The sequence below is a fragment of the Aplysia californica genome, unplaced genomic scaffold (genome assembly GCF_000002075.1).
Source record: "Aplysia californica isolate F4 #8 unplaced genomic scaffold, AplCal3.0 scaffold00068, whole genome shotgun sequence".
NCBI lineage: Eukaryota > Metazoa > Mollusca > Gastropoda > Aplysiida > Aplysiidae > Aplysia > Aplysia californica.
Window position 1 is genome coordinate 508,799 of NW_004797338.1, and position 24,502 is coordinate 533,300.

The window sequence follows — 24,502 nt, forward strand, 5'->3', positions numbered from 1 at the left end:
TTAAAGAAATCAATCTTACACATCATTTGAGGCTGATCAAAATTATGAACAGTAGCCTTTAACTGCCACCAAATCTTACTTGATAATTTTACTAATCTTATCTAACTGGTCAATGAAGCAAGAGGAAGTAGGAGCAGCCATGCTAGTCAAAAAAACATTAAGGTCAGGACATGGAGGCTTTTTAAGGAAACAGCAGCTTGACCACAAAGAGTGAACAAAACCATTACATATTCATAACCAGCAGATTGTCTGGTTTGACATTTTACTACAGCCTCATTTTCCCTCCAACATAAAACATGAGAGATAGAAAGTAATGAATTATGGAAAACAGAAATAAAAAATTTTAACACTTCAAAATGCATTTGTTTAAAACACGCTTTACAGCTTACGAACTGAATTACAGTTTAGAATTATTCTTGAGCACAATATGCAGGAATTAAAATTTAAACTAAATTTACTTTATTTATGAAATGTCTGACCAAAAAATATATATTTCATTAGAAAGCTTTTTCATACACATCTTAACAAGTAACAGAATCAAGTAAGCAAAGTAGTTATACGGCATATCAGTATTATCAGGCTCTTCAATCAGAATAAAATTAATCCCTAAGAAACAATAACACTTGTAAAGAAATAATAATGCTTTATGGAAAAATGCGATGAACCCGTGGATACCTGGACCAGCTGTGACTGCGAAGAGTTAACTTTCCCCTGCCAGGCATTTTCCTCCGTGGCTACTTTGCTCTCTAATTGTTTTAAACTATTTTCCTGAAACAATGAGTGGAAGTGTAAAAAACTGTGGAGCAACATGTCACAGAGAGAATCTGATTTTCAAATCAAATGGACCAAACAGCCAAACAATAATTCTTTCTTAAATTTTAAATAACATGCAAACAGTAAAAAAAAATGTCCCCAAAACAATAGTAAAAAAAAGCAGAAACAACCCATCAACACTTTCCATACGTTAGGGTTTCACCTAATGATTTCCCAATAGTGGTTTCACTTTTTGATATCCCTTTAAACACAGTATGGATGTCCCTCAAAATGCAGCATTTCCATAAGTATGAAGTTTATTTTCATGCTAAAGAAGAGAGGTATTACTTGACAGGGAGTTGAATAGGCAATGTGATAAGAAAGTACATTAGATGTGGGGAGCACTTTATGACTTGGATCTATAGAATCTGCATAGGCTGATTCTGTTTAAGGTGTTGGCTATTATCGACATCGAGACCACAGTCTGGTCTGTGGGACACCATTACAGTTTATTAGATAGATTATCCAAATATTCAAGAATTACTAAATTTGATAATTGTACACAGATTCATTTGGTATGAAATGCTTTCATACTTTCCTTGCAAATGATTGTGTTTTAAAGAACAGGAATGGTTGCTTTCCCATAATGAATGGTGCAAGAGCCTGACGCATGTATGCATGCATTCCGTATGGAAAGCGTTAAACAAGCAGCATATCAAAATCATAAAAAGTTAACGGCCCACAATTGAGACAAGTGTAAATAGAGGTAGCAGTTTAACTTAGCAACAATAAAGACAGAACAACTAACTGTTTCCTCTCAGATTTGTTGACACAATTTTTTCAATGAAAGAATGCATAATACCACAATGAAGTAAGCAATTTATTATAAATAAAACATTTCAAAGAATGATTCCCAAAAATGCGACTCATTCCTATACATTTTTCCTAACACAAGATAATCTATAGTTCTATCACAAGACCATAAATAAGAATTCACCTACAAACAATTCTGTCTTAGGCTAGTTTTTTTGGCGTTAACATAAAGAATATAAAACTAATACAGTATCATCCCACCCACGACCCCCTTTTTTCTAGAATTAAAAAAAAAAAGCTTACTTGTCTAAAAAAAATAATTTTGAACATACTCATACAAACTGGAAGCTCAGATAAACAACTTAAAATTTGAGGAACAGTGGTTGCTCTCAGTCACAAAAGATATCTTTTGAACAGAAAAAATTCCAACCATGCCAGTCACTAGTTCACTTCTAAACCCATCACTCCATTACCTTTTCAACTCTCTCAACAACAACAAAAAAGTGCACATACTTTAAACATCTGAAGCAGTCTAAAGATGTCAGAAATGATTCTAGTCAGAAAGAAAACAACTATTCTTCCAGACACAAAGAAAACTATTCTTCCACCAAATATGACAGTTTTTAAAAAATAATAAAAGGAGACGACAGAAAGCAGTTGGAGGGGCCCAACAGACCCACGAGTGGACTCACTGTGAGAGACAAAACATTTCTGTACTCCTGCATCTGCTTCTCTTGATCAGCTATGATTTTCTCCAATTCAGCTATCCTCTGTACAGAGCCTGAATTCTGGAGATTTCAATTTCAATATAAGTATTTCTTTCAAATAAATGTTGAGGCATAAAGAAGAAGCTCAAGGAGTACTCTTGTCGTTTACCTTTTGGTCTGGGCACAATATTTCTCTATCTCGATCTTTGAACTGATCTTTGCCTTACATGCGGTTATAATAAAGAAGAGCAGTTGATTTGGTGACAATTACACACAACTTTATGACTCTAAGGAAAATAAACTTATTAATAATCTCCTTGTCATGAACTAGAGTTGTCCCACCCAGGATTCACAATAATCAGAGAAGCGTTAAAGTCAAACTGTGATAAACCCAAGCACAGTTATAAGTTCTGACAAACAAAATAAAACCTTTCTAACAAAGATAAAAACTCAATTTCTATTAATTACGTGAGAATGGCAAATGTGATGCTGGTATCAGTAGAAGCCAATATTTTATCAACAACTTAAACGACACTCTGCATTCACAATAAGAAAAACTTAATTAATCAGGGAAACGAAAACAAACCCACGACTCAATCCATTTGTTTTGAAAAAATTTCTCATTTAAACAGAATATTAAGGTGTATTTGTTGAAAGATAGTCTCCAGATTAATGCCATAATAACAGTTATGATTTCACCAGACACTGATTAATCTTATGTAAGCATAAGTAGCACAAAACAGTAGTATAAGATAATAAGGTGTAGGTCACACCACAGCACTCATCAACACATGTTTAGATAGAACATGAACAGGCAGTTCACAAGTCATCTCACACACAGCTTTTTACCTTAGATGAAGATGACTCTGCAGCCTTCAACTTCTCCTTCCACTTCTTCTCTTCTGCGTCTATACTTTTCTCCAGCTGTTTCAATTTATTTTCCTGCAAATCGCAGAGAGAAAAACATTTTAAGTTCCAACATTCCATCACAAACCCCCCCTGGTCATCATTTCTCAATTAATTTCAACTTACTTGTTACTCTTAAAAAACGCATGATTCAGCCAAAAATCTGCGAAAACCGTTTACACATTGAGCCACAGCTATACTGTTGTACACAAAGAAAGAAAATTATGAGAGTAACTCACTGTTTCTGAGACAATGCTGCGATATTGTTCCACCTCCTCTTTTAACCTCTCGTTATCATTTTCTATTTGAGAATAGGCAGCAGAATCAACCTGAAACACAAAAACAGAATAGTAATTACATGTATATACACACACTAGTTTTCGAACAACTAAATTGTTGTAACTTAGCTTAACAAACCTACAGAAGAGGTGTGTAGCCCTTTCATAACACAATAACCAATGAATTAAGCCTCACTGAAAAAAAAAATTCATTTTTTAAAGTTAAAGAAACATTTTAGCAACCTGCACTTCAGTGACTACACAATGCTGGAACACTATGTCTCTGAACACTACAAACTTGAGTAAAAGAGAGAAAAGAAGAAAAAAATCTACCATATCTGCCCTCCAACCACTCACTAAAAAAATGTCACTGATATTATGATTACCATAAGTAAATAGTTGAAAATGTCTACTACTATACCATGAAGAAGGAAGCCTATGATTACATACAACATTATGTATCTAATGCTCCATCAACACACATTTTGAGTCTCAGGGTCTAGTGTAGTTGCAGGCACCATAAAACTAAGTAAATCGAACCCATGTCTCAGTGAGGACAAAGATTTCAACATTCAAGCAATACTGAAATGAGTCATACCTGTGATGACTTTTTGGATTTGAGCTGGGACAATTCCTTCTCAGCCTCTTGTAATCTTGCAGATTTGCTATTCTGTATGAATAACGATTATGGTCAGTAACAACAAAAAGAAACCTAACTTCTGAGAATAAAAATAAAAATATTGTAAAATGAATTATAGATCATACAGTTAACGTAGTCCCATCAGAAATGTCAGAACTATATTCAGAGGCTAAAAAGAACATACTCCACTAACATTCCATTCATTTATACAAAAAAAGAACTCTCAGGCAGATTTTAAGTCTAGTTCAAGAAAAATGGGACAATGGGGTAGATGATTTTTTTTTAAACTTTGACTATAAAATCCAACCAATCAATATTTGAGCTGGAAATACAATGGAAACTACACACATGATGCGACTTAGCCCAATAATGCTACAAGGAACATCTTCTGAAAAATTAGATCATTACAAAGTCACTACAAAACAAATCAAAGCAAACAGGACTTTATCAATTAATATGTGATGAAACGTATTCAAATTGAAGTTTAAGACATACTTTTTTTTTCAGTGAAAAAGCAAGTTGGAGATGAAATATTCAAGAGAGTACCTACCAGTTCAGTACTCTGAGCTTCATATTTCGTTATTTGAAGCTGAAACTTTTTATTTTCTTCTTCCAATGTTTTGTAGCTGTCCTCGTTCACACTCTGAGGAACAAAAACATGAAACACATCATCAGAAAATTTCGCGAAAACGAAAACACCGAGGAAGAAACTTAAATAGTGTTACAATACACAGTCAAATTAATCCTTTTCTTGGCTGGCAAAAAAATTAGCTTGCCTGCAACTTTCACAAATAAAGCAGTAATATTTCTTATCATTCTCTTACACACAGTACTATGACTTTCTTTTTCTTATATTTTTTTAATTATTATTCTTGCAAACATTTAAGAGTAAAAGTGGTGTATCAGTGATAAGTAAATCAAAAACCATTAATAGATCAAAACTAGAAAAAGATTATTTACCTTAGTGATATGTACAATTTTGACTTCTACCTTCACACAAAAAACTGCTAGACAGCTTTAACTTTAAGTTCAAAACAATGCACACTCACACTTTGGAGTTTCTTGAGAGCCTGTTTCTCGAATGCAACTACCCACTCTTTGTGAGCCTAAACAAAAAAGAAAAGAAACAATGATTAAAGAAAGAATGAGATGGCCACAGAATACAACAAAACAAGGTGAAAAACAAAAAAAAGTTCAAGATTATTAAACAAAAGTAATTAGATATAATTTAAGAGACAGGAAATCTTCCACAATCACATATATTTAGAGACATAAACTGAAGATTTTTTCATTCAACACGTCACGACCTTAGTACTTTCTGGTCATGTCTCCATTTTTTTACGGTGAAAATGTGACATCTTCTTAAGCTCACTCTTTGTTATGAACTGTTTTCACTGTATTAAAAATGGAGATACGACAAGAAAGCACTGGGGTCGCGACGTGTTATAACATCATTTTCAGCCCACACAAAGTGGAACCAAATTTATTTTCGACATTACTAAATATTTGATTGGACATACAATCATCGTTCTTTACTTTTTCCTGATGTGAAATGTAATTACAATTGAACGCAAAGAGTGAACTTTGTTTACATGGTACCTAAAGTAAGGACACTTAATGCAATTAATTTTACAGTACAGTCTTATAAAATTGAATTCAGCAATACCCTCCTTACCAGTTTGTCAGAGACTTTAACCTCTGGGAACAAGCGTTGAAAGACAGCTTTGTCATTAGTCTCAATCTCAACACTTCCAGCAGAACTCATTTCCTGAAAAAAACACAATACACCCATGTTAGTTATACAGTCTTTCCTTTCAAGAACAACAAAAAAAAGATGACACTATAAACAAGCCTTGCTAATAAACAAATAGACAAAAAAACATGGCAAAAGCTTTTAGTCTACTTCATAACACAGGTTATGATTCTCAATACTAGAGAATTTATCATCACTAAATAATGTTATGAGCATGAGGTACAAAACAACAGTCTAAAATGTGTACGAATGTCAAAGACAAAATCAAGTACACATGATATTCTCAACAAAAAATATTCCCTAAAATTGTTTTAAATTAATAGTTCATTCCATTAGGAAACTGAATCACTGAATCAAGTTTGAGGGGAAAATACAAGGCTTGAGGGGAAAATACAAGGCTTATTCAGAAAGTAAAAATTAATGACCAACATAACAGTTTTTGTCAAAAAACCTGATAAAAGAATCAAAAGAGGTCAATTTGAGAGATTCTGACTCTGCTGTGCAATGTTGAGCTGACAACAGTGAAAGTGAGCAATACTAGACAATGACTTCCACAGAAAGGAATGTACATCGAGTGATGTACTACTTCACTCGTAACACGATGGATTTCATGTACATTCGTGGAGGGAAAAACTGAACATCCCATTATCACATAGATTACATATAGTAAAGTGCTATAGCTGCATCTCTTTTCAGATTGACTTCTGTCAACAAGAAAGTTTGTAGGAGTCACTGATAATATTAAACTTTTCCAACATCACCTATATTCCAAATGTCAAAAGATTGGATGGGTCGATGACATTTCTTCACTTCTGAAGTAAGGGAACATATAATATCACAGTAGCACCACACACAGAGGGCTTGGATTCAGGGCTGTGCTTTCCACAAGAACAAGAACTTTTTTTTTTTAAAGACTGAAAGACTATTACCAATGCCATCATGTTCTGAGATTTTTTGGGGGGAGAGGGGGTGTAGTCGTCTTTTTTTTTTTCCGGAGGTGGTGGTTGGGGGGGGGGGGGGGGGATTTCCATTGTGTTGTTCAAAAGAGAAAGTTAATGGAATGTACCAAAAGCCTCAAAAAGATTAGAAAATGTTATTAAAATTTATTTTAAATAAGATACAAAACGTTTTTAAAAACCCAACACACTATTCAGTACTTTGTCTTCCACAAGTCACCTAATGATACCCATAATAAACAGACAATTCAAAAGAGGTTTATGATATTAAATGTCAAGAAATCTTTTGTGTTAACACCAAGACGTTAGTATAATTTGGTTTATATTTAGCTCTGATTAGATAACAATGTAGACTTACACAACCAGAGCTGCTTTGCCTGTACCAACCCCCACCCCTTACAGGAGGAAATAAAACAAGAAAACAAAACAAAAAAAACACTGCACACACTACAACACTTTATAAATGAGGACAAAAAAGATTACCGGTAAGGGTAAAAGAAAGGGAACTTAAAATAAAATGTACGCAAGCAAACTGAAAACCTGTCATGCAATGTAAATGGAACCTGTTGATCACACAGGGTACGTAGCAAACAACAAGCAAATGCAGTTGACTTTTGTTTTCACTTTGCCATTATTAGTTCCAGTTACGCCTCTGTATGTAAAGTACTCTGGTTTGCAAAGTTTTGTGCTGATCATGTTACAGATCTACAACTTTCACAACTTAGGAGCCGAAGGGTTGGCTTTTACCTCATGGAGAATGAGAGCTGCACTGGCTACATCTAAAGATAACAATGACACATCCCTTTAATTTGTACGCTTAGTTATTTAGTTGACATAGATTGAATTTATCATTCTTTGTAGTCACATATTAGACTTGCTTGTCCGGCCAAAAGACTAGAAGCATTTTTCCAGACACGACAGGAAATATTTACTTTCTACAGGATAGTTCCCACGATCATTACAATGTCGTACAAGAACTCTATCCAGGAAAAACAAATTTTCTGAGAGCAGATACATAACTACAAGAGAATACTTGAGAATCTAAAGCTGTTTAATAAAACCTACAAGGTAAGAAAAAGCTTTGACAAAATTTGCAAGAGGTGCACACTTTAGCAATAATTAAGTCAAATACAAGACACACACACTTCCTTCCCTTTGAGAAGACAACATACAAAAAAAAAAAAAACAACTGAAGAAACTTCTGATGCAAATGGTGAAACAAGCAATATTTCATGAAGTGATCGGGATATTTACCCTAGCAGATTTAAGGGCCTTATCGGCTTTTTCGGCAGAACTTTTTTCTGCTTTTTCTAACGCTTCCATAGCTTTCCAGTTCTTTTCACGCAATTCCTGAAATTGCAAAGCAAACATAAGAGTGGATGTATGATTCTAGTAAGTCTGATGACGAACGACGGAATGAGATGAGGTCTTGTTCATCAGCCCAGATATAATAACTTTGTGTGAAAAAAGTGATGGGAAAAATGGAGAAAATAGAATAGCTCAAATTCATGCAGTCAAAGTTAGTGCTTAACTGCCTAAAGAGAATTCAAGACAAACAACAGAAGTGAAACTTATTGGACTTTACATGAAATTGACTGTGATTTGAGCCCAATACAATCTATCATAAATAACAATTTACATTTATACTTTCTCTCACTCAACACAGGAAAACAAAACCATATTATTGTGAAAGAACTTCATCTAAAAAAACAAAATGCAAAAACCATTTAAAATTACCACTTCTCTGATTTTTCTTTAATTCATTTCAGTTCTACTGCAAAAAGATTCCTCAAACAAGAAAAGATAGCTCTTGTGAAATGCATTTAAGACATAATGCACACAACTGTGGATAAACAAAACTGGTAAATTTTCAAAAGAAATCCTACCCTGCTTACTAAAAGTATCAAATTTTAACATTTTATCTTGAGCTTGAGCACTTGCTGCCTACACCAAATTGCCTCAATAAAAAAAAATGTCAAAGGAAATACAGTGTTACTCTGCATCGGCACATCACATTCATCTCCGACTCATTCAAATGACACACCATGCTATTAGCATAAACATGTGGGAAACTCTGTCATGCTACATGGCACTCCTTAACCTATGACCTGAAATAAATATTTGACACATGTGTCGCAACACATCCCTCACACTGTCAGACTGGCTTCGCAAGACCTGTATGATTTACTTCAGTTTGCAACAGTTAAAGATCTTTGCTGGAGCAAGAAAAATGAGTAATGTTTGACCCTGCCTAACATTATCAGTACAAAAAATCTTGGAGAGTTACTCATACTTCTTGAGACAAAGATGATATACAATGTCTTTCAGAGTTCAACAGTCTAACAATATTGCTCAAGAGACATTCCGGGTAAAACTTAACTTTTGTTCTGCTTGAAAATAAATCTGGCACAAAGTTTTTAATTAAAATCAAAAAGTCTTCATTTCAGACTGACCTCAAAGTACAGCAAAGAAAGAGAAAAACATAGACTTTGTGATCTTGGCAGAGAAATATATTCTACAGGCCTAATCAGTTGCTACAGGTACGACTTACAAAACACATAGGTTGATAAGGAGTAGTAGATCTTAATTTGCTTATTCAAAGGGGCCCAGTATTTCTATAGGAAGAAATCAGCCCACAATGACAACTTTGGGGAAAGCGAAAGCAGATGAGGACATTCTCACCAATGGCCACAGCAGCATTACATGGTGTCCCTCAGATAATTATCAGTAATAATTGGTGCAATAAAAAAAACATGGCACAATTTCCCACTTTTAATAGTATTTTTTTAAAAACCAATAAAAAAACAACAGTGCTCACCTTTTATGTAAACATTTTTAAAATTTCATGTTTTCCAAACGAAATGGAAATCAACGAATTAACTGCCAAAAGTTAAATCTTTACTGCTGCAAATACCCCATTTTCTCACTTTTCAAAGTGTACTGTCCAATCAACCACAGAGAACATAATCAAAGACGCCCCATGCTCCGAGTTTCTCAAATTTCCAGAAGCAATTTCACTATCCGCTACACCAAGAAGGACCCCTCAGTCCTGCGGGCATTCACAATGAACCCCGGGTCAACTTACATTATTTTTAGCCTTCTGCTGCGCCAACTGTTGCTGTAACTCAGACACCTGGGCAGTCTGTGTGTCCACCTGGACCTGCAGGTTCGCAGTAGCTTTTTTCTGACCTTCCAGGTTGGCCGTCAGCGCAGTCACTTCCTCACTCTTTTCTTTTACACTGAAGAAAGACATTAAGAGCGAATTAGGGTTAACAAAATTAGTTAGTTTGAATAAAAAGAAGTACATCCATATGACAACACTAATTTCAAGCAGAGGGAAAAAAACCAAGACAGAAAAACTACAGAGGCAATGAAAAAGAAGAAAAGCTTTCCAATAACAACCCCCAACCATCCATAAGACAAGTAAAGAGATTAGAAACAGGGAAAGGCAAAAGTGTTCTGGACAAGATACACAGTTTACATGAGACTCAGAACCACAGAAACAGCAATTCCTTCAACAGTCGCCAGTAGTCACTGATAAAAAAGCAATATAGAGAAAAAAAAACATTTGACAAACAAAGACAGCAGAGATAAAAATTGTTTGACTACATACTCTTCAAACGATCATGAATACCAGGACCTCTACCACTTTTTATTTCCACAAATTAGTATAGCAAAACCTCATGGACTTCTATCACAAAAGAAATTATGACAACATTTCAAATGCTGAGAGAAAGGGAAGAAGAAGCCTGGAACACACTCCACACTTACATTCTCTCATGCTCTTCCATGGACAATGAAGGACCATTCTGTTCATGAATGTCTCCATTGGCAGCAGGAGCCGCCTGCACTCTCTCACTGATTGTCTTGTTCTCGTCCACAAGGCTGCGGTTCTCTTGTTGTAAACGCTGAAAGAAAGACACACAGATTTCTTTCACCATGACGGAAAAAAAGAACATCAAAATACTTGTAAACAACTATCCAACTGTTTTATTCATCTTTTAAAATGCAATCCGAAAGACAAAAAAAGAACAATTGTTGCCATAAACCATGAAACAAACTGGCACACAATTTGAACTTTGCAAACCCACACGTACAAGCTACTGTTTCAGAATAATAGTAGTGGTCCAAACAAAAGAAGCTTGACAGAGTTCAAAATACAAAGTTATCACATGATGGAGGACTGGGAATACTTCAGTCTCTTAAAAGTCTACTTACAGCCCACAATAGGTCAAATAAATCAAATAGAGACACAAGTTGTTTTCTCTAGTACTTTGTAGCTAAACATAAGACCAAACTTACCAGCATTTCCGTTTCACTTTCACTCAATCTTCTGGAAAGATCAGCCAACTGTTTCTCGAGGTTCTTGACATTTCCTTCCAAATCTGAACGCTTTCTTTCTGACTCCTGTAAGCAATGTAAATTAAAAGCCTTGAATTAGGACAGAAAATTTAAAAAGCAACCAACTATTTTACGCCAAAAATATATGCATACATCCATCAAATTATGTCCTCAACCAGAATACTGCATCTGATAAAATAAAACAATGCTTCAAAGACTAATTTTCCACTTCATAAATAATCTCTCACAGCAAGTATTTACTAAACAAGAGAGCCTCATTAAACAAAAGAAATTCCATTAGACATCATAGCTCAAATCATAGAGCCCATCCCAAAAAATTAATTATAAAAAAATTAGCAACTCAAATTCAGTATTTCATGTATTTTGCATTGTATTGCAAATTGTTCGCTGCCTGAAATGGTTCAATTCTTGTACATAGATGATTCTATAAAAGCCATGTGAGGTGACAATGTTCCCTACAGTGCTATCTCTAACTCTGTCCTTATCACTAAAAGTCGACCAAGTACAATCTTGAAGAAACTGCTTTCTTTCATTCTGGCAGGTTCTTTTAAGATAATCCCTGCCTCAAAAGAAGCAGACCATAAATTTTCTGTATCACAAAGATTCTGATAAACTGGCATAATTCCACTTTGTAATTAATTATAAATATATTCTAGGCCCCAATCAACACAATCTTAATCCTTTGGGAGGCAGGCTGCTTTGAAACAACCTGTCAGGACCAGTCCAGGCTGAGAAAGAAACAGCACATAGATGGACTTCCCGCCTTTGCCACTTTAACTGATGCAATCTGATGTCCACATGCAGGTCATAGATGTTATATCTCGCAAAATGGGAATTCTTTAATGCTGGAAAGTACAAAGAATTATCATAAACAAAAAGACAACAGGGCACTATCTGAGGAGATTGTTCCTTTGAGTAAAAAGAAATGCATTGTCATAATAAGTCATTTCTTATTAGAAAAAAAAAGGCTGACTAACACAACAAAGGGAGAATTGAAAAATGTTCTACCAAAAAACAACTAAGCTCAACAAAAATGAAATAAGCAACTTATTTCAAAGCAAAGAACTAAATAAAAATATCTTACGTAAAATGAAACAATCAGTCAGCATTACCTGCAGCTTGGATTCCACCTCTTTGCTGGCATCCGCCCGACTTAAGTGAGTCTCCAGTTCCTGAAGCTTTCCCTTCAAAGTGCTGACTTCCGCCTCAGCTGTGCTGAGAGCACTGGTAGCATTTTGTAAATCAGAAGACAGGGAATCATTTCTACTTTCACTTTTTCTCAGCTGAATAGCGACCTCTTCCACTCTCTTGTTGATCATGGCGTCAGCACCTTTCTGTAAAATAAAAAGACCATTTGTTGTGTTGTGGTTGTGGCTGTTCTTAGGAATCCAGTTGATGATGTAATCCTGCCTGTGGCCATGTGTTGTAGTGAGTGCAAGTCTTTGTGAGATGTCCTATGTTGGGTCATTTGGATCGTTAACTGTCAACTGTTGACATCACACGGTGTGTTGTTGGCTGCTGAAGTCAATCACATCAACATGCTTATCCTCCTCTATTTGTTCCAGTCCTCAATGGCTCTGTTGACTTCACGGATGTTGATACTGCTAGATTCCATGATGATGCCAATGAGAAGAGAAGTCGTGGTAGAAAAAATATTTGTAATAGTTCTGTAGGTAAGGCACAGTAAACAAAGGTGATGGACCAACTCCGGAGAATTCCTGAGAGGCGATCCTGCACAAGGTGGGTTTGTGAGACTGGGTGTTCAGGGTGGACTCTGCTCATATTGTTTTACAGGTTAATGTCTCAGATCTATACTTTTTTCCAAGATGTGATGCCCTTATAGTTAACAGTGACTACACTGTATCAGTCTGCTGTGTGTGCTGAGGGAGAGGGGGGGGGGGCATGTTGAGGCTGTGCTGGGCTACTCCACAGGAAGCTTTCTCCTCATGAACAAGGCCTCTGCTCCTGTTCCTTTGATCCTGAAAGTGATGACCATTTACGGGTGCATTATTCTGTTCTTGAACTTCCAGCTATCATCTAATTTTCCTAGGTGAGTGTTCTTTCCTCAACCACAGGCACCTTTCACGAGTTTCAAGAACTGTAGACCTATAGAGAATTCCCCATGTTGAAACTGCATCATCGGTTGTTTTGCCCACAGCTCAGGCCACTGACTTGCTGCACAGTAACTCCATGACTAACAAGGCTAACTTTATACATAATATTTTGCAATTCCAAACACGATCCTGCTTGATTCACAGGCTGCACTTGTTTCACACACATTGACCGCTTAACTCCTGCTTTGAGTTGAAAAATGTACATTTCTGGCCCATCTCCTGTCCAAGAGAAAAAAACAAAATGTGCTACAGGCAGATCAACTTTCATTACTTTCCTCATCCTCTCCTATGTGTCTCGATGATGTCCTGTCCTTTTTGAGACTGTTGCAGAGGAAAACACGGTTTTGCCAGACTTGTAGATGGGAAATCTCCACAGTCTGCACTTAGTAGTGAGCTTGTCCAGGTGTCAGGTGGTTTACCTATATGAGAATGCCTGAGTTGCGAGTCATCTATATACAAGACCATTGTCAATTTACATGTCCATTCCCTTCACATAATAATATTCTCAAGGAATCTGACATTACAGGGATGAACCCTTCATGTAAACTAGCAAGGATGAAAGTATTTTTCTCCATTTGTCCTGCTAGGTAGCACTGTCAAAAAGAAGTTCATCATCTACCAATCTTCCTCTCAACAAGCCATACTTTGCATTTGAGGGCGATTTTTCTTTTCAACTCCACTAGACATGCCAGGGTCTCACCATTTGTCCTGAGTTTTCTTGAGAAAGTTTATGCCAATGGTTGCCCTAAACCTGTATGTTCTGCACAAGAGAATATGAGTCCTCGAGCTGTGAACTGTCATCCATTTACCAAGCGTAGAGTGAGCAACTTTGTATACATAAGCAGTACATGAATTGGCCAATGGCTCTTGGGACATTTGGAGTTTTTGTTTTGTGCAGGCAGTTCTTCTGAACCTAGACTATCTGTCATGCTCCCTTGTCCTTGTACAGAGATCATACAAGAGAGATGTCATAAGAGTACCGGCACCAAAAAGCCCTCTCATAAGATATCAAGATTCACAGTTTTGACAAATTTGAGATGTGAAAAATTAATAAATTCTACCATAATGACAGCAGAAAATTTATATTAAAATTATGCTCTAGGTCAAACTACACAAAACCGACACCAAATTATGTTAAAAAAATAGTAAAAAGATTGAATGCCTTCAAACATTTCAGATATAATATTCTTCCAGTTTTCATATACATATCGTAGTCATTAATGCAATGATAAATAACAATCTCAATTTCTTTCATTCAGTTCTATGAATGAGATATCAACAGTCTCTACATAAACTGTTCATTAAACATTTGTCTTAAAGTGAAAAAAAACTAAAACACAGACACACAAAAAATCATCACATAAGAAAACAAAAAGCACCCTTCACAAACTATTTTTTTTCCAGCCCAACAGTTGAGAACTCATAAAAGCGAACCCACACACTACAGCATAATCCCACTTCATGAACAAAGTCTAGAACAAAAGAAAAGCCATGGTTACCTGTCCGCCCTCCAGCTTGCGGATTTTTTCTTCACTAGTGGAAACTTTGGTTTCTGCGCTTTTCCTTGCCGTCTCACTGGCCAGGAGCTTGGCGTTACTGTTGTTCAGATCCTTTTCAAAATTCTTCACTTTTTCATTCAAGCTCACATTTTCTTTCCTGTGAAGTAAGAACATGTTGCTAACATGGTAGAGTTTGTTATCATTAAGGGCATAAAAAAATATGTTAATTCCAACATTCTTTTTTTATTTAGTTTTAGTAAGATTTAGGGCACTTGCAATACAAACAGGTCAAAAAGTGCCAAAGATTAGAGGTATTACAAGAAAGTGACAGACAACAAAAAGGAGGAGAGAATAGGATGGTAGATGTTTGATAGGATAGAAGGAGCTAACCACACCTCTTATTATAACATAAGAGGCGGTAAAACAAGCTAATAATATCCATAAACGAGTTGGGTAGTTGTTCGTGGTGAGAGACAACAGCAAGTTCACCAACAAGCAAACATGAACTGTGTCGCTCATATGACCTTATGCAGTTGCGAGCGCCGTAAAACCCTCTACTAAAAAAATTTAACAAAATATAAAAAATAGTCATACAGAGAAAAAAGTGGGAAAAGCAGACCATGACACAGTACCCACCAACCTCCCACCTCCTTAAACAAAAACTTTAAATTGGTAAAAGAAGTAAAATTTAAATAGTGGGACAGAGAAGCACATCAACACAATAACAGCCATGTCGTCCGAGGAAAAAAGCAAGACCGACAAAATATGAAATTAATGAACACTTAAGAGCTTACGAGTGATGGTTATCCTATTTTTTTCTTTTTTAATAGCCTTATATTTAGCCCAAGCCACACAGTACAGACAATTGTCTTGAACAGTGCAAGAGAAATAGTAAAAATGGGGGGTGGGGGATGGGAGTGTTGTACAGGTGGTGACCTTGGAAAGGGGGCTGTCTCAGCAAGTTCGACCGCCCACTTGAGAATTCTATCAAAATACGTTTCCAAAAATCCATTTCATTTTTTTAATCGACTATTTATAGAACCAGAAGCATCTTCGAGCCACCTTTAAGTTACTGAGACAACTTTGAACTAAAAACAATTTTGTGAACAATATGGTCACATCAGGAAAAGGGAAGAGAGTCATGACGGGGGGGGGAACAACTCAAATACTCAAATATTTCTAAAATACTTACGCCTTCAAAGACAGGGTTTCTTGAAGAATTTTGTTTTCCTAAAGTGTCAATAAAAAGAGAAAAAAAATGTGTATCAGACAACGTTAAGTGGAAAATCACACATATTATGTAATACAAATTAGGCAGAACAGTGACGGGAAAAAAAAGAACAAAACTCTCCTTTCCGGCTGGACTGACAAATATCTACAAAGCCTTGAGGGTTTGAGCACTACAGTAATGACTAGGAAAAATATCAGACCCATATTCATAAATTAATGAATCTATCAAAACTTAAGCTGTGGTATTTCAAAATGCAACAATCCCTTCTAAATTCGTGTATGAGAGCTGTAGCAATGCAACAGTCATCCTATACAAAATTTAGCAGCAATCAGAAATATATCACTGAAGGATAAGACTAAAAACATTCGTGACATACAAATGATTAATTATGAATTCTGACTTTCACATTTTTCAGATCTTGTATTCTCATCTTACAATATTTTAGAACTTTAATATTGTTCTACTAAAATTGCAACAATGTGTTTCTCTCTCTATTAAAAGGCAAAAAAGTAAAAGCTTTGACTCACCGCAGACAGTTTCTGAACAGCAGCCTGGTCACCTCCACCTCCGCCACCGCCTTGTTCCACTTGACGAAGTCTTGCCTGAAGGCCGTTGGTCTCCATCAGGTGCTGTTCGTGGGTATGCTGCATACGCTGCTGCAGTGCATCCAATTCCGCTTGCTGATGAGAAACTTTCTCCTGGAATCTTTTCTCAAGGGCAGTATACTTTGTTTTCTCCGTTCCAAGTTCATTTCTCAGTTCCTTCACTTTGCTGTTAGCCGACATGGCCAAGTTTTGCTCTGTGAGGAATACAATTCAATGCGCTTGTTCTTACATAATAATAACTCAAAATGCAACACACCAATGATTTACTTCACCTATAACCCACTAAAAACACAAAGAAAAAAAGCCTGAATAATTCAGGACTCACGAATACATTTTGTTATCACAGGGGAAATTTTAAAACATAAACCTGCTATTTTCAATTTCAAGAGGCAAAAATCAGAAGCAAACAGTCATTTGAAGCACTTCCCCACTATGACAATAATGAAGAGAGAACAGAAGAAAGTCTTACAAACAAAAGACAACAGTACCTTCTTGCAGTGCCCTCTCTTTTTCTTCCAGCTGTCTCTTGAGTAAGGACATTGGGTCACCTTTCTGGCTTTTCTGTGACAAAATAAGACACAATAATATTAACCTGTACATTTGAGTTTAAAATTACTACTTTCTACACATCTTTCCATATATCCCAAAACTCATATCTATGTCAAAGACTGAAATGTTCTAACAATTTTATTGAATAAAAATTTCCTGCAGTGACCAACTAACCAAGTCACCAAAAAGAAAAAGAAAACCGGGTTAATGCGAATTTTAGATAAAATTTGCCATTAATCGCTTAATTTTCCTTTTCACTTTTTTTCTCCATTTATCCAGAAGTTGGAAGAAATACAACTCCCCAAACAAGCCCCGCCTCCCCACCCCCCAAAAGGAGGAAGAGAAAAAAACAATTTGAACATATATATAAAAAAAGAAATATATATATAATTATATATTATAATTATTTATAGGTCTATATACACACATATATATACTTTTTTTTTTTAAACAAGCTGAAAAGGTCACCTTGTTCCATGATTCAGCTTGATTCACAGGGCTAGATGGAGCTAAGCCTTGCCTATTTAGCAAAATTTCAATTAAAGCCTGAAGCTCCTCATCTGACAGTTTGGCTGTTTTGACAGACGAAATCAGCTGCGACCCATTCAACTGAACATCATCTGGAGAATCATCACAATACAGAAATTAGTTTGCTAAACAGAACACTGCATGAGGACAAAAACTGGTTGATGTAAAACCATTAAAATGCAAACCTTATGACAGATGTAAGTAAACTAACTCGACCTGACTCATCTTGTCAAAACAAACATGAAGTTGAGTGCTAGACAATAAAGCTACGTGTCATATCTTCAAAAAAACAAAAACACTGACAAAATGCCTGTGAAAGTAAAAGTTTTAAAACTATACTGCATGACAAACTGTAGAATTTAAAAAAAAAAAAAAACTTTTAAAAATCTTAATAAAGCACCTTTCCACTCTTTAAGAGGTCGTGTCCAACATATTTTTTAAAATTTCATAAAATAGGATCAATACAAAACTAATGATTTAAATCCCTCGAAAAATTATTCCTTAAGGCAATCCACTGGAAAAATGAACTGGTCTGGTGACGATAAATTGTGTAAGAAATCCATGTCTGATGCTTGTTTAGCATTAAAACCAACGGACTACTTGAAAAATTGCCCAAAAGTAAGCAGTGTTTTTTTTTCACTTTTGTCAGCGCTCGGGAAATAACAAAGAGCCTTTGCTACAAGTCCTACAGTAGAGCGAGAGTAGTTGTATGTACAGTCGTTGTAACTATTCATTGATCTGCAAGCCATTCATATAAAAATGTATCACTGGAAACCCTAGACCAAAACGTTAAGGACCCTATTGATCAACAGGGAAAGCTGAATTTGTGCATTTGTTGTTGGGGGTTTTTTTTTTTTTGGGGGGGGGGGGGGAGGGGGCATTTTTCTCAAAATTGAGATTTCATTACAGTATGACATATTTTATGAAGGACACTGTATCTTGAAAAGATGTAAAAAACTGATATAATATTATGATATATAATACTTTATGAGGAACATTTTCACAGAATACTGTATATAAATGCCTCAATCCTGTCAGAGGCTTTTGTCTTGAAAAATTAAATTACTTATAGAAAAAAAATTGGTAATTGATCAAACATATAATATATTTGCTTTTGGACAGTAAAATAAAGGATCTCAAAATCCTGTCCTCGTTCAGACACTGATAAGTAGCAAAAATCTGTCTTGTCAGAAAACAGAAATTACACATATTATGATTGTATATGTATCCTTCCTAATATAACCAGATGTGAATTTTGGGCCTCCAAAAAGTTATATTGAATTTCAAAGCTATTGCAGAAGTGTAAATTACCATTTTTTTAAAACAACCACCTGGACATAAAATAAACCTGGTATCAACCACAATCTATTTATTTACTCCCTACTCCACTCCCCTCTTCCGGGAAAACTATCTTTTTCATGCAAAAACATAAATTAGTAAATTGTAAGTGGGAAAAATTATTCACATTAATTGCAGAATGAAAGAAAATTTCCCAAAGTCCTCAGCAACTCTTGTCAATGAAATATTAGAACAAAATACAGTGCAAGCCAACATTGACATATTACAGTCTAACAAACATTGATTACAAAATCCACCCACCAAAGTTATTTGGTCATACAAAAGAGCTGTGAATTTGGGGGGAAAGACCCTAAAGAAGGAACCTACCATGTTTTTAAAACATGTAATTATTATAAAATAATTATATTAAGCATGCATGATCTCCCCTACTCACTGAACAGTTGCAAATATTGATGCTGACACATGAAATAATGCCATTTACAAGCATTAACATTATAATTTTACATACAATTTTGGTCAAAACAAGCTGACTGGCTAGACTGTGTATAATAATAATTATTACGGTGGGAGCAAAGGAAAACACAGTACAGTAGTCTCCACCTAAGATCCCGGTGCTCGGGAGCAAGGAAATGAGGGATCTTAGGCGAACCGGGATCTTAACCGACGATCCCAGGGAAGAATCTATGGGGACCCATATTAAGGCTTACAATGAGTAAAATGGTCTCCCTCCACCCTAAAATGAACTGACGTGACCCCTTGGTGGGTTTATGACATATGGCGAGCAAAGAGTGGTTAACCTTGATGGCCTATCACAGTGCATAGTGCCATGAGGCGTGCCATTTTCACTTATTATCCTATCATGAGTCTCAAGATCTACGCTTATTCAGCTCCCCCTCCCCTTTACCTGTCGAAAATTTATAGCTGACCGAGTCCCTCCCTCCCCCTCCCCAAACGCCTTTGTCGTTACACACCATTACGTCGTGAACACACCAATTAAAATTCAGTCTGTCTAGCAAATTCGGGCTTAGAGACAACTGCTGCAATCAACGCCTACTGAAATGGTCAGGGAAGAGTTCACAATTCAATGTGATCCCGTCTGGAATGAACGTGTAGGCCTATACGTTCTCTGATCGTCTAGGTGTAGGCCCTATCCACCCAGCGAGTGATGTAAGTTTAAGGGGAGAGCTCACGTGTGAGTGCGATGCGTGGGGAAAACAAACGCGTCGGTCAGTTCACACCCCGGTGTGATCCCGTCGGGAGCAAACATTGTATCGCTTCATCCAGTTTTACAACGTGTATGTGATCATATTCACGATAGTGGCTGATCTTTGACGCGACGGACAGTTTATTGATCTCAACTTTTCACTCTTGTTTGATCGGCTATGCCCGCCCGGGTTTTTGTTCCACAACTTATGATCTGAAATGCGGGATCTTAGCCGAATGTAGACCTTCAGAGTGAATCAGAGCGGGATCTTAGGGGTGACTTTTGTATAGTAAAAATTCTGTTTTCTTAAAACAGCGGGATCTTAAGCGAACCGGGATCGTAAGCGGTGGGACCTTAGGCGGTGACTACTGTACTACCTAAAAGTAAAAGATGAATTCTCCTGCTCCAAGTCATGCACAAATAAAAATAATTGAACATCAAAAGTTTTTAACAAACAACAAACACATTTGATTACCTGACTTGATCTTGTTAGAACGTTTGTCCTGTTCTGCGATGTTCTGCTTTACTGGTGTTCCCTTTGGAGTTCCTTTTGGTTGTTTCAGGGTTTCTTCATTCTTCTTAGGAGGCAGATTTTCTTTTGACTCCATGGAGTGCTTCTGCCTACTCTCTTTTACTTCCTGCTGCTGCTGTACAGCCTTCACCTTTTCAATTTTCTCAACGACAACTTTCTCATGGGCCTTCTTCAGTTCCAGTTCATCCTTGGGAGCCACTTGTTTGTGTCGCATTTCCACAGTTTTGTCTGCCACTGGGGCAATTTCATCTTTGTTATGAAGGATCGACTTTGAGGACTTGTCTCTCTTCCCTCTCTGTCTCAGTCCAGCATTCAATCCCAAACTTTCAGTGCGTTCAATTATCTCAGGCTCGATTTCTAGGTTGACCATTTTGACTTTATGTTCCACTTTCAGTTCTGGTTCTGTAACCTGAGCTGACTTCTCTTTCACTTTCTCTTGTTTCCCTTTTTTGTATTTCTTTTTATGCTGCTCTTTCTCAGCTTTCTTTTCAGCTTTCGCTTTTTCTCGCTCCTCTTCTTGTCTACGTTTCTGTTCTTCCATAACCTCTTCAAAAGTCTTCTCTCTCATAGAGAATGCGGAAATGCAATATATCATTAAAGCTGATATAATAAAAACAGCAACACCAATAAGGATTGTAATGATCTCCATTTTGGTGGAAAGCTCAGTTTCACAGTTGACGTTGCAAAATGATATCCCTTATACAATACAATGTTTGTCAAATGAAAAGTCCACACCTATAGAGTATAATAGAGGAAATTCAAACACGACTCAGAAATTAGATCTATCTACTCATTTGAGAGAAACTAAGAATGTCCAAACAGTTTCAAACTATTCCCTAGACGTGCTTTCCATCGCAACTAAATGAATATTAAAGTCTCCACAGTAATTTCCAGCATCAAGCAAGAGTTATTTAAAATGGAAAATATTTTTTTCCTTGACGTCCAAATCTGAATTCCGTTTCAATTTGTCTCCTCTGACTCTTATTACAGCACCACACCCCTTTTCTCCTACAAAAGCATATGTTGCCACAGTCGTCAGCTGACTGATGTCTTCATCACGCTCCAAGAATAAGGCTGAAGAAAAGAGAAGACAAGGCGAGAAAATTTATAAGAATCCAACCATCATAAATTGACACGTAAGCAACATCACATCTTACAATGAATACAGCAGCCACCAACCCAACCCCCTGGACAGTGCCACGACAGACTTTGAGACGAAGCCGGTTGTCAATAAACGCCTTCATCAACTAAGGTTTACAGAGTCAAGTAGTTATGAAACTTGTACACCCAAAGGAGAGGTTCTTGCAAGTCGTGTTACTTTATATTTACCCTCGTAACTTCCCACAATATCCAACACTCACCAGACTCAGCAACGTGGAATAGGAAAAACACACATAGGATGCCACCAGACAGGACGAACTTACCAAATTTTAGAGTTCTAAAAATAGATCTAGAGGAAGGACGAAAGGAAGTTCTAGCAGTAAATGTAACCGATTCCCCGATTGGTTATGAAACGCTGCGAACATTCTTGTCATTATACACACCCCCTGCCACGTCTAACTATACTATTCAATTATTTTAAAATATCTTGACGGTTCATCCCACTTTAACACTAGTTTTCGTAAGCAACAAAGTATTTTTGCTGATTTAAGGAGCTGTTTTCATTGGTTAGGATGACAGGAGATAATAAAGCTTATTAAGGGGGTATAAAATAATGATTAACCGAAAACGCAGCGCCATCTATGCTGAACATGCTCTAGTTTCGTTTTGAACTCTGAGTCAAAAGTGAAAAGACGTAGGCGGATCGAATAGAAAAGAACAATAGGCTAATAGCTTTTTCTGTCATCTGTCGCTTCACGGGTGGTTTGAATATCTTCCTGTTTCTTACAAAATCAAAGCATTAGAATGTACGTAGTCCGTGTACATTTTTACAACAGCATGATGTGTATGTGCGGGGGGATATGTCCAGCTTTTACAAATGGAACAAAAGAACAAACAATAACAAACCTGAGAAACACTTCTTATTTCATTTAGGCATTGAATACCAAACCAGTACCTTTTTATTTTTATTTTGATCAGTGTTGCATACGTTTTTAGTTAGATTATAAATTAAATTCCAAACTCATTGCGTTCTTCCGCCGCTTGTGTGGCGGAGTGAGTCACAGTATACAATTACAAAACAAAATATTCCGTGATGATTTAGACGCTGTTTGTGACCTGTTATTGTAATGTGTGTTGTTGTTTTTTGTTTGTTTGTTAGCATTAACCGTGTTTCCATGAAAGAGTGTTCATAACAAGTAGGAAAGTACATTTTTGTTCTCAACCACTATTAAATGATTACAAACGAAAATAGTGATCTGCGAGTTGCCTTGATCTCTGGTAACATTGACAAAGACAAAAGGGGCACTCTTCAATTAAACTATACTGTCATAGCCTACGGTTCTTTACCAGCTCTCGGTTACTGATCTAATATTTTACATTTTGCGTTTAAGTGGAATGTTTACAAATAAAAACCGTTATTACAGCGACAATAACAACAAACATATGACAAGCCTATAATAGGTAAAAGCAAATGCACATGTATGTGAGGTCCACTCCTCTTTTCGAGAAGGACGCCTTGGGATATTCTAGGTCTACGCAAATTGTGTATTACAGGCTGTAATAAAAACACCTGGGCTAAGATTCTTGGATCGTCTTGGCTTTTTAATTAACAAATCGGCCGAATGTACACGAGCTGTGGCTGGTTTCAGACCATGAAGTTGATGAACATCTGTGTCAATTGTTATTGTTATTCTTTTTGTATAAAATATCATTTTGAAATAATAAATTAATTACCGTATTGTAAAATCGAGCGACAGCTGCAATCGCGCAAGTTAGACAATAAATTTGGGTACGGTATGTTCAACATAATAATGTAATAAGCCAATCTTTATGTGAGTTGTATCGTTCTGAAATTATTAAGATTTTCTGGATGAAAATTGGATGACTCCCACTCAGAAGGATTTAAAACATAATATGGGTCAACAGCTCAATTTCACCCCGTTTACTTAAATATGAATAGTGAACAAGAGTGATTGACTGCTGAAGATGAGTGTCGGAACGCTGACTTCACCCCCCCCCCCCCCCCCCCTTTTTTTTTTTGGAGTGGTGTAAGCCTTGACGGATATCATAATATTAAAAGTAAACGCAGTATGGACAAAGTCCTGATAAATCGATAATTGTAGGTCCTTTATAATTCATTGACTCAATTTATGTCATTCAGGAGGCAGACTGCGTAGACACGGATGATATCCTCCCACCCCCACCCGCCCTTCCCGATCCCTCGAACTGAAGTTTCCTGCGTGTACGACACAGGCTAAGACCCGAGCCATTACACAAGTCCGGCGGTGTAAATTCTTGACAAACCCTGTGTACGATCTTATTATAGGCCTGTTCAAAGAAAGCTGAAAATGACAGTCTTTATTCATTCCGCAGGCACAAATCGCTTACATAATATGGCAGAGGTGTTGCACAGTTGTGGGCACTCATGCACGCACACAACACAAAACAAGAAAGGAATGATATAAAAATATCACGTGCTGAAATTGTCGTTCTATAAACACCTCTCTCTCTCTCTCTCTCTCTCTCTCTCTCTCTCTCTCTCTCTCTCTCTCTCTCTCTCTCTCTGTGTGTGTGTGTGTGTGTATGTTTCAATTTTAGCACTGTCAGTTCAAATCCTCACTGCATTTGAAACTTATGAATTTCTACGGATCTGTCTGTTCTTGTTTTCTTGG

General features: G+C 36.5%; 1 protein-coding gene across 6 annotated transcripts in view; it reads right to left on the reverse strand.

The window, feature by feature from the left end:
* The window catches only part of LOC101860485 (ribosome-binding protein 1), a 45,296-nt gene extending 23,061 nt beyond the window's left edge, over nt 1–22,235 (reverse strand). For 4 of the 6 annotated variants that reach the window (XM_035968578.1, XM_035968579.1, XM_035968576.1 and 1 more), the window contains exons 1-20: nt 22,091–22,199; nt 20,673–21,803; nt 17,635–17,786; nt 17,106–17,178; nt 16,540–16,811; nt 15,974–16,011; nt 14,782–14,938; nt 12,281–12,502; nt 11,109–11,213; nt 10,578–10,714; nt 9,892–10,045; nt 8,061–8,156; nt 5,773–5,865; nt 5,147–5,203; nt 4,648–4,740; nt 4,056–4,127; nt 3,419–3,508; nt 3,123–3,215; nt 2,259–2,354; nt 676–768 (exon numbers count right to left, since the gene is read on the reverse strand). In XM_035968578.1, the coding sequence (XP_035824471.1) occupies nt 676–768; nt 2,259–2,354; nt 3,123–3,215; nt 3,419–3,508; nt 4,056–4,127; nt 4,648–4,740; nt 5,147–5,203; nt 5,773–5,865; nt 8,061–8,156; nt 9,892–10,045; nt 10,578–10,714; nt 11,109–11,213; nt 12,281–12,502; nt 14,782–14,938; nt 15,974–16,011; nt 16,540–16,811; nt 17,106–17,178; nt 17,635–17,786; nt 20,673–21,378 (2,799 nt within the window). In that variant the 5' untranslated portion in view covers nt 21,379–21,803; nt 22,091–22,199. Of the gene's footprint in view, nt 1–675; nt 769–2,258; nt 2,355–3,122; nt 3,216–3,418; nt 3,509–4,055; nt 4,128–4,647; nt 4,741–5,146; nt 5,204–5,772; nt 5,866–8,060; nt 8,157–9,891; nt 10,046–10,577; nt 10,715–11,108; nt 11,214–12,280; nt 12,503–14,781; nt 14,939–15,973; nt 16,012–16,539; nt 16,812–17,105; nt 17,179–17,634; nt 17,787–20,672; nt 21,804–22,090 lie in introns of all 6 variants that reach the window. The other 2 variants (XM_035968577.1, XM_035968580.1) reach the window with 2 other exon arrangements.
* Between the last annotated feature and the right edge of the window lie 2,267 nt (nt 22,236–24,502).